At 43.7% G+C, this 14,135-nt stretch overlaps 1 protein-coding gene across 1 annotated transcript in view; it reads left to right on the top strand.

The window, feature by feature from the left end:
• Positions 1 to 12,743, top strand: part of LOC109916788 (nuclear receptor subfamily 5 group A member 2-like) — a 37,107-nt gene extending 24,364 nt beyond the window's left edge. The window contains exons 5-7 of the mRNA XM_048617962.1: positions 9,799 to 9,918; positions 11,196 to 11,343; positions 11,569 to 12,743. Coding sequence (XP_048473919.1) covers positions 9,799 to 9,918; positions 11,196 to 11,343; positions 11,569 to 11,813 — 513 coding nt within the window. The 3' untranslated portion in view covers positions 11,814 to 12,743. The remainder of the gene's footprint in view (positions 1 to 9,798; positions 9,919 to 11,195; positions 11,344 to 11,568) is intronic.
• Positions 12,744 to 14,135: the final 1,392 nt, after the last annotated feature.

Consider the following 14,135-nt stretch of genomic DNA (forward strand, 5'->3'; position numbering starts at 1 on the left):
AGCGGATGTGTTCTGTGACAGGAAGAAAGTCTTTTGTTTGCAGGTTCATCTGCTCACAATGACATGATGGCATTTCTGGTCTCAGGAACTATCCTGACTGTCCAAGTAAATAGGATGGGTTCTGTCCTCCCCCTCCCAGCCAGGGGAATCCCTTCAGTTCAGTTACAACTGAGACGTTTATCAGTGTGTTTGTTTTTCTTTTGCAAAGCGAAGGACAGAGGGCTGACCCAGGCAGTAAGTTGTCAATGTAGTGAGGCACCAAGAACTGGGAAATTTCTCTCTCTAATTCACAGCTTCTTCCAAGCCATCTGAACTGGTTCACCAGCCCAGAACGTGGGGAGAGTTGGACAATCAGCTGGATCTACTGTTTGCATTCCAATCACCCACTTTCCCCAGGATTGCTCTGATTTTGAGTTCCAATATTGCGGCGTCCTTATCTGAGGAAGGATGTTCTTGTTATCAAGGGAGTGCAGAGAAGGTTTACCAAATGGATTCCTGGGATGACAAGATTGACATATGAGGAGAGATTGAGGCAGTTAGGATTGTATTCACTGGAGTTTAGGAGAATGAAGGGGGATCTCATAGAAACCTATAAAATTCAAACAGGACTAGAGTGGGTATAATTCTTTTCTCTTTATTATATTTTGCTACAACTTGACATGAATTGAGTTGCACTATCCACAAAGTGCAAGACATTTCATTTTTCTACATCTCATACCTTCAAATCCATTGCTCCAATTTAATTAAAAAGTCTCTTGTTAATTATGGACTCTATGAACTCTGTTGGTATCCTCCTATATTTCTTACACATGTCGCATTTATCTCTGATCCGTTCTGCGAATTTAATATACTCATTGCCTCTTACTCCTGCATCCTATGGTGCAGTTTTTAACCAGCGAGAAGCTGGATGGGCAAACTGCTGATGTAGTTTAAAATAGCGAGCCTTTTTAATCTGTTATTTTGTGGATACCGCTCATTAACTACTCAGTCTTACGGCTCCTTTAACCCACTAGTCCAACCTGTTACCCAGCAATGAATTAATCAATTGGCCTAATCACCTATATTAACAGGGAGATGGGGGTGTGAATTGCGCAATGACAGCTGGTAAAAATTAAATTCATATAAGTTAATTACAATTAGAGGGAGCATCAAAGTGGTAGAGTCACTGCCCTGCACCGGGAGGCCTGGGTTTGAGGCCCATTGGCTCTAGAGGTGTGTAATAACATCTCTGAACAGGGTGACTAGATTAATAAAAATTTGAAACCTAATGGGCAAAGTATTTGACATTGGACCCAATTTGGGTGCTACCAAAAGACTGTAGGTTCAAGTCTTGCTTCCCTCGCTTGCATGGTTATGGCTGAGTGGCTAAAGCACTAGATTAGGAAATCCAATGGATTACCCTGACATAGGTTCAAATCCTGATTATTATAATCTTCGTCCCGTTGCTTTGATAAAGCAAGTACCTGCCCAGTTGCTGGCTGAATCAAACACGCCTGCATTTTGATCTTTGTGGTGCAGTGGTAGTGTCCCTATCCCGGGACCAGGAGGCCCCAGTTTAAGTTCCACCTGCTCCAGAGGTGAGCAATGTCATCTCTGAACAGGTTGTCTTAGAAATATCTTGATAGCTACTAAATGGGAGGCAATGGTCTCGTGATACTTTCACTAGACTATCAATCCAGCAACCCAAGAAAGGCTCGAGAGAATTGTGTTCAAATCCTGCCATGTCGCCGGAATTTAAAGTCCAGTGATAATGTCAATATCTTTTTTTTAAAATTACTATTAGAAGGGCTCTTGTGGTATAGTGGTACTGTCCCCATCTCTGAACCATGAGCTCAAGAACCACCTACTCCAGAGATTGGTCATTATTTTCTCAAACAGAAAATGCCTTAATTAGTATTTAAATAAAACAAGAAATAAAAGCTATTTTCAGTAATGGTGACCACAAAACGTTCATCAATTGTCACTGATGTCACTCAGGGTAGGAAATAAGGCATCTGTAACTGGTCTGCACTACATCCAGCAATGTGGTTGATTCTTAACTGCCATCTGAAATAGCAGAGGAAGCCATTTAGTTTGAGGGCAATTGGCCTAGTGATATTATCACTAAAAACTATTAACCCAGAGACACAGATAATGTTCTGGGCACCTGGGTTCCTGCCATGGTGGAAGGTAGAGTCCGGATTCAGTGACAAATCTGGAATTCAGACATTAATGATGACCATGAAACCCTTGTGGATTGTTGGGAAGGACCCATCTTGGCATTCAGAGAAGGGAACTGCCATCCTTACCTAGTCTGACATACATGTGACTCCTGACCCACAGCAATATGGCTGACTCTTAAATGCCCTTTGGGAAATTTGGGATGGGGCTGGCTAGTGACAATCACATCCCATGAAAGAATTTTTTTTAAAAGAAAACAGAAGTTTGAAATTCCATTTAGTATGAGGCTGCAGGTGCTTGTAGCCTCTGGGTCACAGGCTGAAGTTTCACATTAGCACACACTGGTCTAGAGGGTGTGCTCGAGGGTGTCTTTTTGGTTTCTGGGACAGGAAATCAAATGTAGAACCCTGCCTCCCTACTCAGAGAGATGGAAAAGTCCCTTGGCCATTATTCGAAGAGCAGAGGAATGGACTGATATATGTCCCCCCGACGAATACATCTGAAACAGATGAATAGGCCCTTCATCCTGTTGGCGTTTGTGGGATCTTCAGTGCAAAACAGCGCCCCCCTGTGCCCCAGAATTGGCATTGCATGTCAGCTCCTGCACCATCCCTGCTCAGAGGGAAGCCCAGGGCAGTGAAGTCAAAAGGATTCTCTTTGTTGGACACAAATCAGTACTCATTGGAACAGGAAGTGATGACCTAGTGATACTACAGCTGGGCTGTTAATCTAGAGACCCAGCTAATGCTCTGGGGACCACGGTAGATGATGGAATTTCAATTCAGTAATTACCTGGAATTAAAAGTCTAGTGATAACCATGTCTGGGGGAGAGGAAATCCCATCTGGTGTCACTAATGACAACTACCATCCATACCTGGCTTGGCCTACATGTGACTCCAGACCCACAGCAAGGTGGTTGACCCTTAACTGCCCTCTGGGAGGGGACAATAAATGCTGGCCTAGCCAGCAATGCCCTCAATCTGTGAATCAGTTACAAAAACATAAAAGAATTTAGCCACAAGAATCTCCATCCTTTCCACCACCAATTCCCCCTGAAAGAAATCCACGTGGGTTCAGGATTGTAATTCTGAGAGGCAGAAAGGAGATTTGATTCAGGTGCTGAACATCACAAGGAATTTGGATAAAGTAAATGAAGCCAAACCATTCTCAATGGCTGAAGGGTTGAGAGCCAGATGTCTCAGAGTTAAGATGATTGGCATAGGAACCAGAAATGACAGGATTAAGAGGTCTTTTTTTTTTATTTTTGCACAATGATTTGGAAATGCTGAGCCTGACAAAGCCAAGAGAGAGTCAATGGTACCTCTGAAAGGGCATTAGATTGTTGAAACAGGAAAATGGTTGGTACTGGCAGTGTCCCTACCTCTGAGTTGGGAGGGCCTGGCCTCAAGTCCCACCTGCTCTAGAGGTGTGTAATAACATCCTTTGATAGGGTGATCGACAAATTAAAGCATAGCATGCACAGGGTTTTTGGGTCACCTGGCTTACTCTTCGAAAGAGCTCTGGTAGAATTGATGGGCTGAATGGACTCCTGCAGTAATGCCGTACGAATTTGGGTGGACTAAATGCTAGGAGGGTCACAACCCCCATGTGGTATGTGGAAGCAGGAACAAGCTGGTCTTTAAGAAGCCTTTGACAGAGTAATCTGCTAGTGCTCACTGTCTGCACTCAAAACCATTCAGTGGGAAAAATTCTGGAGAAGCTGAGCCCGCAAACAGCAGCAATTTCAAGAGTGGAATGTTCCAAGCAGAAAGAGTCAAGGCAACAAAATAAAAATGAAAAATCTCTGTCAGCAACATCATTGAGACAATCCCCCACATGGGACATCCTGGCCGGCAGCAATGCACGGGTTGAATCAGGAGATTACTGCTTTGATCTGTCCTCAGATCTGTTGCCACCTTCCAAACAGCACCAGTTGCTGACGTGAACTGTCCTGTTCCTGTAACAGAAACTACACAGTTCCAGGTAGCTGCAGCCTGCTCAAGGTTAAAGTGTGTTGGGCACGGGCTGGCTTTAAAAACTGGGAAAATTTCCCAATCCTCAGGCAAACCCTTACCATGAGGAAGTTGAACAGAAAGGGTATTTCAAAATACATTTCTCAAAACACTTGATTTGCGGTTGAGGAGCCTGCGGTTTACATTAAATGATGGGCATGTTTTAGTTGAGATATCCCAGCGCTGTTTCGATCACTTATGCACGCTCTGAACCTCCTTCCCCAGTGACACAGCAAAATCACAACTAATTTATTACTGTGCAGCGAAATCAGACTGGTATCTTGCTCAATCCTGTGTGTCAGCAGGTAATAATCTCACTACTGAGTTACGAAGGTCTAGTTTCAAGCCCCACACCGAGGTTTGAGGCTTGAAATCAAGACTAACTCTTCAGAGGCAGCTGTGCACTGTTGGAGATTGTTAATGGTCAGGTGAGCCATTCAATTTCTGTGCTGTCCAACAAAATCTCATGTCACTATTTCTGCAGAGGTGCAGGGGAGATCTCCTCTGTGTCCTGGATAATGTTTATCCTTCAAACAATATCATAAAAAAACCAGATGGTCACATTGTTGTTTATGAGAGCTCGCTGCGCACAAATTGACTATCATCTTTCGGACATTACAACAAACATACTAACTCATTCCTTGTAAAGTGCTTGGAAAAATCCAGTCATGTGAAAAGTGGACAGGTGTCACAGGTAGACAGCATAGTGAAGAAGGCATTTGGTACGCTTGCTTTTATTGGTCAGTGCATTGAATATAGAAGTTGGGAGGTCATGTTGCAGCTGTGCAGGATATTGGTTAGGACACGTTTGGAATACTGCTTTCAATTCTGGTCTCCCTGCTGTCGGAAAGATGTTGTGAAACTTGAAAGAGTTCAGAAAAGATTTACAAGGATGTTGCCAGAGTTGGAGGGTTTGAGCTTGAGGGAGAGACTGAACAGTCTGGGGCTATTTTCCCTGGAGAGTCAGAGGCTGAGGGATGACCTTATAGAGGTTTGTAAAATCATGAGGGGCATGGATAGGGTGAATAGTCAAAGTCTTTCCCCCAGGGTAGGGGAGTCCAAAACTAGAGGGGCATAGGTTTAAGGTGAGAGAAGAAAGATTTAAAAGGTTCCTAAGGGGCAACTTTTTCACGCAGAAGGTGGTGTGTGTATGGAACGAGCTGCCAGAGGAAGTGATGGAGGCTGGTACAATTACAGCATTGAAAAGGCATCTGGATGGGTACATGAATAGGAAGAGTTTAGAGGGAAATGGGCCAAATGCTGACTAGTGGGGCTAGATTAATTTAGGATACCCGGTCGGCATGGACAAATTGGATGAAGGGTCTGTTCCCATGCTGTACATCTCTATGATTCTGTGATTCTAATTGTTATGGTGTAGAAAGAAGCCATTCAAACCATCATGTCAGCGCTGGGTCTCTGAATGAACAATTCAGTCAGTACCATTCCCCTGCCTTCTCCCCATGCTTTCTTTTTAGATAACTGCCTCATTCCTTTGTGAATATTTCAACTCAACCAGCAGTCCCTCGAGATGTGTATTACAGGCCTTAACCAGAAGTCAGCATAGTCTCATCAGACCATAGGGCTACTCTCTCATTAGACAGCAGTGGTTTAACCTGAGAGTCACCATGCCTCAGGAGAGAGGTTGAGAAGGAGAGACCCACATGGTAACCTCAGCTAGTGCAGGATTTGAACCCATGCTGTTGCTATCACTTTCTATCAGAGACCACCCATGCTGCCAAATGAGCTAAACAACAAAAAAATAGAAGTTGCTGGAAAAGCTCAGCAGGTCCGGCAGCATCTGTGCAGAGAAATCAGAGTTACCGTTTCTGGTCAAGTGGCCCTTTCTTGGAGCTAAGAAAGCCCTTAAATGCACACTATGGGAAGAGGCTTTTCCTCGTGTTGTTTTTGCTTCCTTGCCAATTACTTTAAATCTCTGTCTTCTCTCTCAAAGAGTGGGCACAGTTTCCCCCTGTCTACTCTGTCCAGACCCATCATGTCAGTGAATACCTCAATTAATTCACCTCTTATCCATCTCTTTTCCAGGACGACAGTCCTAACTTCCCCAAAATGACTTCATCATGATTCAAAATTCCATCTTGTGAAAGCGAATCTTTTGTTCCTTTTGGTGTTCAGTACATCAGAGAGAGGAGCCCTGTAATGAGTAACATGTACGGCCCAGTATGACTGAGAGAGCTCAACACCCAATGACCAATGTCCAGGGAGCAACAGCTTGCTTACTTTGATACTTAATTTGCTTTTGTTTCCTTTTCCTTCGATAACGGATTCTTTAAACAGAACGTTAGCAAGTGGGGGAGAAACAAGACTAGATGTGGAATGGTTTTTAATCAACAATTTGAACTCATCTTTGCTACAATTCCATCTCTAATATGTTGTTTTCCAGCTATAAAGTGCTGCTAAACTGCCACATTTTAGCACATTACTGGAATGTTTACAGGCAGTGCCCCCATTAAGCCAGGACAAGCTATTTTAGATCACTCTTCTGCACTGAATGTGTTATCTAAGAGATTATGTCAAACAGGATGGTGCAAACACCATTGCATTGAAAGCAGGAAATGACAGGAAAATGCCCACGTTTTCCCGACTGGACTTTTTTTTTGCGTGTTTTGATGTCTGAGCGTGGAGCTTACTTCCTCGCTGATCCAGAGAGAGTCATACAGGAAAGAAAACTTGCAATAAATCATTCAGCATCTCCATCCTGCTTCCTCAGCTCCTGTCTCTGCCTCCTGCTGCCTAATCTCAAAGCACACAGGGTGCAGAGGATTTCACGGTATCGTTTGCTTCACCTCTCCTGGGTTCACTGATCTTTTTTGCTGGCATTTAATCCCATCACCAGCTGCTTGGCATGGGATCGGACTTCCCAGTGAGGCCTTCCAATCAGGCTTGGGCTATTACACCACAAATAGAGTCGGTCTGAACTTTAAGTTTAATTACTTTTTTGCGTATTTGTTTATGGGATGTGGGCATTGCTGGCCAAGCCGGCTTTTAGTGCCCATCCTCAACTGCCCTTGAATTGGGCTAGGGCTAGGGCCAGTTCGAAGGGCCGTTAAGAGTCAGCCATTTTGCTGAGCATCTGGAGTCACATGTTGCGTCAGACCCAGGGGGGTTTCCTTCAGCCAGAGGGTGGGGAATCTGTGGAACTCATGGCTTCCACAGTGATCTGAGGCAAAGTTATTGCATGCCTTTAAGACAGAAATAGATAGGTTCGCGATTAGTAAGAGGTTCAAGGGATACAGGGAGAAGGTTAGAGAATGGGCTCGAGAAACATATCACCCATGATGGAATAGTAGACCAGACTCAATGGGCTGAATAGCGCCATTCTGCTCCTGTATCTTATGGTCCTTGGGTAAGGATGGCTGATTTCTTTCCCTGAGGAGGAATCTTTGTTGTGGAGTTCCCCAGAGGTTGTTTTTGGGATCCTCGCTTTTCCTGATATACGTTCACATTGTGGCTATTGGTGTGCAGGACACAATTTCAAAGTTTGCAAATCACACGAAACTCGAAAGAATTGCAAACAGTGAGGAGAACAGTGCGTAACTCCAAAAGGACTCAGACAAGTTGGTGGATGGGTGGGTAGGTGGCAGATGAGGTTCAATGCAGAGGAGTGTGAGGTGATGCACTTTGATTGAAAGAACATTGAAAGACAATGTGAAATAGTAGGGGTAGAATTCTAAAAGGGCTGCAGTAGCAGAGGGACCTGGGTGTATACGTGTACAGATCAGTGAATGTGGCACGACAAGTGGAGAGAGCAGTTAATAAAGCATAAAGTGTCCTCAGCTTTAATAATAGGAGCATAGAGTATAAGAGGAAGAGGATGATGTTGAACTTGTACAAGCCACTTATTAGAGATCACTTGGAGTATTGCATACAGCTGTGGGTGACATATTATGGGAAAGATGCGAATGGATTGGAGAGAGCGCAGAAGCAATTTACAAGAATGGCTCCAGGAATGAGAAATAAAAATAAATGAGGCTAGAGTGAAGATGTTGGGACTCGTATCCCTGGTCAGAAGAAGCCTAGGAGGAAATTTGATAGAGGTTTACAAAATCATGTGCGAGCTGCATTGGGAGGATAGGGAGAAACTGTTCCCCTCGCAAAATGACCAAGTTTGAGAGGGGCATGGAATTATAACTATGGGCAAAAGAAGCAAGGGTGATGTGAGGAGAAAGGTTTTCACTCAGCAAGTAGTTGGAAATGTGGTGGAGGCAGGTTCACTTGATGCATTCAAGAGGGCATTGGATGGTTATTTGGATAGAAATAACATGCAGGGGTATGGGGAGAAAACAGGAGATTGGCACAATACATGTTTGAAGAGCCAGTGCAGACCTGATTGGCCAAAGGGGAGGCGATGGTGTAGTGGTATTATTGCTGGACTGTTAATCCAGAGACCCAGATAATGCTCTGGGGACCCAGGTCAAATCCTGCCATGACAGATGATGGAATTTGAATTAAATAAAATATCTGGAAGCCATTGCTAATTGTCAGGAAAACTCATCTGGTTCAATAATGTCCTTTAGGGAAGGAAACTGCCATCCTTACCTGGTCAGGCCTATATGTAACTCCAGACACCCAGCAACGTAGATGACTCTCAACTGCCTTCTGGGCAATAAATGCTGCCTGGCTAGTGACACCCTCATCCCATGAATGAATTAAAAAAAGGCTTTCTTCAGCTCTGTAATGATTCTGTCATTTAAAAGGGCATGGTTACCATTATGTCAGCATTTTTTTTTAATTCCACATTTTTATTGATTCAAATTTCACCATCTACTGCAGTGGGACTTACAGTCATAGAGTCATACAGCATGGAAACAGACCCTTCGGTCCAACCAGTCCATGCTGAACATAATCCCAAACTAAACTAGTCCCACCTGCCTGCTCCTGGCCCATATCACTCCAAACCTTTACTGTTTGCGTGATTATCCAAATGTCTTTTAAACATTGTAACTGTACCCGCATCCACCACTTCCTCAGGAAGTTCATTCCACGCGAACGACACTGTGTGTAAAAAATTTGCTCCTCATGTCTTTTTTGGATCTTTATCGTCTCACCTTAAAAATGTGCACCCTAGTCTTGAAATTCCACATCCTAGGGAAAAGACAACTATCTTATCTATCTATGCCCCTCATGATTTTATAAACTGCTATAAGATCAGTGTTCAACCTTCTATGCTCCAGTGAAAAAAGTCCCAGCCTATCCAGCCTTTCTTTACAATTCAAACACTTCTAACCCAGCAACATCCTTAAACCTGTGTCCCCAGAATATTAGCCTGGGTCTCTGAATTATTAGGCCCAGTGACAATACCACCACTCCACCTACCTAAAGCACTGTTAAAGCTACGCTGGTCTGTCAGGTGAAAGCAGTTTACCTTGAACACAGTAGAGAAATTCAACAGAAAACTTCAGCCAGCAGCTCAGAGCTGATTCTAACAGCTCACAGAATCATAGAACTGCTGCAGAGTGGAAGCAGGTCACTGACTCCACACAGACCCTCTAAAGACCCATCCCACCCCGACCCATCCCTCTACCCTATCCCTGTAACCCCACATTTCCCATCACCAGTCCACCTAACCTGTATGTCCTTGAGCTTTCTGTGTTTGTGTTTCCACAGGTGGATGACCAGATGAAACTTCTCCAGAACTGCTGGAGCGAACTTCTGGTCATGGACCATATCTATCGGCAAGTGGCCCATGGGAAGGAGTCAAGTGTCCTCCTGGTAACGGGGCAACAGGTAAAAATTCCTCATTTTGCCGTAACATTATATAGAAGGAACAGCACAGAAACAGGCCACACTCACCCATCTGTATTTCTCTTAACATACCAAAATCTTACATTCATATATCACACTTAACGCAGTTAAATATCCTAAGATATTTCACAGGAGCAATATAGAACAAAATTTATCAGTTCGGAACATAAGGAGATATTAAGACAGGTGTTGTGATCCCATCTGATGTTTTTACGGGACAAATCAGATTATAGATTAAAGTCTTTTTCGGCTTTAATGAGGCGGTTTCTCATTGAATCGCGAGCACACAATGTTGTATGTTCGGTTTTAACAATAAAACACTCGTTTATTATACAAAAGGAATGGAGGAAAAACTGGAAAAATGCAGACCATTTACAAATAACACAACCTTAAAGAAACACACAGTAACATATAATCCCATTAATCGCCAAAACACTACTTTACAGATCTCAAAAACACCCTACCCACAATCATTCCTTGTTCAGTGCACATACCAAAGAAAAGTTACTCTCTCGACCATCTCTGTAGACTTAACTTTGACTTCCACACCCACTTTCGAAGGTCTGATAGCCTCTTCCTCGAATTTTCATACACTTGAGCTTAAATATTCTCAGCTTCAAACTTGTTCAGGGTTTTATCCTAACACTTCTGGTAAGGCACTGTTGTTAAACTCCTAATTTTGAGGGAATCTATTGTTAATAAGTTTAATAATCTTCCTTCTTTCTCAGGAGTAATAGCTTTACACATCTATCCTCATCTAAATTTCTGCAGAAATGCCCCAAACTGAAACAAAATCTAAACCATTTTCTTTCCATAGCTTATAGGTGTTTGAAAAAACATCTAGAAACTTCCATCGGAAAGCTTAAGGCACCATTCTGAGGATCTTTCTCAGTCAAAAACTCTTTGAAGTAAACAAAAACTGATTAGTTCTGAAAACTTCCTCCCTCAAGCTGTTTTGGAAGAAATCACCATGGCTAAAGAAATACTTACAAGTTAATCATTAAACTCTTCAGGTACACTGAAAAACCCATATGTCACCAATTCAAAAATCCAAACTTAAAAACAAATTATATTAACATAATCACTGTCAAAGATTTTAAGGAGGACTCTAAAAGGAGAGGAGAATGTTTTCTTTTAGGATTCTTGAGATTCTGGGATAGCTGTCAAAGGTAGACTGATTAAAATCAGGGATGTGAATTGGTGAGGCTACAACTCTGTGACATTTCCTCATTGATTAATGAATGTTCTTCCCTTCTCAGATTGATCTGTCAACCATCACTTCCCAATCAGGAGCCACGCTGAATAACCTGGTGACCCGCACGCAGGAGCTGGTCACTAAACTTCGCTCTCTGCACACTGACCGGCATGAGTTTGTCTGCCTGAAGTTCTTGGTACTCTTCAGCCCTGGTAAGGCACGAAAACATGGCCCGGGGTTTGTTTCAAGCCAGCTTCCAATGGCTTTGGGATCTGGGATGGGTCGCCAACCCTGCAGGGTTGCCCTGGAGTCTCCAGGAATGGAACTTCTAGGGACTGGCTGGCTGTAAATCTATCTTGGAGAAATTGCCCAGTTGGCATCATGCGCGGGCACCTGTTTTATTGAGGCGTCACGTCAATTCTTCTTCCCTTCCGCAGACGTGAAGAACCTGGAAAACCGCCCCTTTGTCGAGACCATTCAGGAGAAGGTGAACAGGGCTCTGATGGACTACACAATGTGCTTCCCACAGCAAGCTGACCAGTTTGGACAACTACTCCTCAGGCTCCCTGAAATACGAGCCATCAGCATGCAAGCTGAAGAATACCTCTACCTCAAGCATTTGAATGGAGATGTCCCTTGTAACAACCTGCTGATTGAAATGCTCCACGCTAAGCACGTCTAATGTGGGAAAACATGGATCTTACACAAGAGGGAGCCACTGCCTGAGGATTTTTTTTTCGGATTCAAGATCATCTGATAGAGGGAGGAGTATATCAAATGAGCTTAGCGCACTTACAACCAGAGAGAAAGGAAGAGCCAAGCTCTTCAATAAACATTTTCTTGAATGGATTACACTTTCCTCTGGGGCCCATTTTTCTTTTCACCAACCCATCCTAAGTGTCCCAGGTGTGACTGAGAATGGGACACAATGGAAAATGTGATCCACACTTGTTGTACAGTTCCACTTCCAGTCGATGTTGTTCAATCACCTCTCAAAGGATATCCAAGTCAAAAACAAGATAGTTGCAGCTTTGTAAGTAGTTTGGCAGAACGATGCTGCCATTGGCACCCATAAAGGTGGCAATTAGCGGAGGTGGAAGGAATGAGGGATTATAATTCCACGTTTCTGCTTTGTTGCAATCCCCTTCGTTGCAGCTGGTATCCCATGAGTGAAGAGGGGGCACAGAAGCAAATGTGGTGTCGAAGTGACAAAGGTCAGCCCTTGAACATCAAAGATGGTGGACTGTACGCCAGCCTCCTTCATCGAAAGGGGATAAAGTCGCTATTGCAGGCTGCTGCTTGTCAACCCAACAAAACACCAACTCTTAGACCTGAGACTTTTGTTGTCCCAACCCAGAAAGTACAGCTCTACACCAAGCAAGTTAATGGACCAGTCCTGGTCTCATTCTGATGGAGCTGCCAGACATGCTTTGATAGAGAAGAGTACCGAGCTGATCAGATGTCTTGTGGCACTTGCTATCCCAGGACAGAGTGCACTGACAGGGGTGACACTATGGTGTCTGTAAGAGGTAGCAGCTGAAGAAGGGAGAGGAGGAAATTATTATAGTTATAGAATCATACAGCGTGGAAACAGACCTTTCGGTCCAACCAGTCCATGCTGACCATAATCCCAAACTAAACTAGTCCCACCTGCCTGTGCATGGCCCATATCCCTCCAAACATTTCTTATTCACACACTTATCTAAATTTCTTTTAACTGTACCCACATCCACCAATTCCTCTGGCAGTTCATTCCACATGTGAACCACTCTTTAGTTAAAACACAAAACATCCCAATGTATATGGAATCCAGTTTGGCCAACAGGAAATATTTGACAAAGCAGTAGCTGTAAGGAACATCCTTCATAGTTGCAACAAAATCAGGACAGGATGACATAACATCTGATTCCCATCATTCCTGTACCTAGTCTGAATTAGACTCCTTTGAGTGTCACTGTCCAAAGTACAATATCAAAATAAAACATCACAAAACTGCCCTCAGTATGATTCTAAACTAGTCAGTCCACGAGATGTAGGCACTGTCTGTGACTCACACTGCTGTGTGGTGAGTTGGAGGTATGATTATGGGAGATAGATTTGGTATATTGGAATAATTGAGTGTCTTCCCTTAATGCTGTGGTTTGGGAATGGAAAACCCCACACTCACATTGTTTTAATTTGTTCCTATTGATGTGATCATCTCAGGTAATGCCAGTTTTTATCGTTCATCCCTAATTGCCCTGGAAAAGGGCGGAGTTATGCTGTCTTCTTGAACCGGTGGGCCACAGGATGAGCACCTCAGAGGGCCACAGAGTAAGGAGCTTCAGGATTTTGAACGTTGGAAAGAAGGCGTATTGTGCGTTGGCTTTCATTGGCAGGGGAATTGAGTTTAAGAGCCATGAGGTTATGCTGCAGCTCAATAAAACTCTGGTTAGACCACACTTGGAATATTGTGTTCAGCTCTGGTCACCTCATTATAGGAAAGATGTGGAAGCTTTAGAGAGGGTGCAGAGGAGATTTACCAGGATGCTGCCTGGACTGGAGGGCAGGTCTTATGAGGAAAGGTTGAGGGAGCTAGGGCTTTTGTCATTGGAGCGAAGAAGGATGAGAGGTGACTTGATAGAGGTTTACAAGATGATGAGAGGCATAGATAGAGTAGACAGTCAGAGACTTTTTCCCAGCGCGGAAATGACTATTATGAGGGGGCATAATTTTGAGGTGATTGGAGGAAGGTATAGAGGAGATGTCAGAGGTTGGTTCTTCACACAGAGAGTGGTGGGTGTGTGGTATGCGCTGCCGGCTGTGGTAGTGTGTCAGATACTTTAGAGACTTTTAAACGACTCTTGTATAGGCACATGGAGGATAGTAAAATGTAGGGTATGCAGGGTAGATTGATCTTAGTAGGATAATAGGTTGGCACAACATCATGGGCTGAAGGGCCTGTACTGTGCTGTACTGTTCTATGTTCTATGTTCTGTGTTCTATGTTCTGTGTTCTATGTTCT

This window comes from Rhincodon typus, chromosome 38 (genome assembly GCF_021869965.1).
Source record: "Rhincodon typus isolate 14 chromosome 38, sRhiTyp1.1, whole genome shotgun sequence".
Taxonomy (NCBI): Eukaryota; Metazoa; Chordata; class Chondrichthyes; order Orectolobiformes; family Rhincodontidae; genus Rhincodon; species Rhincodon typus.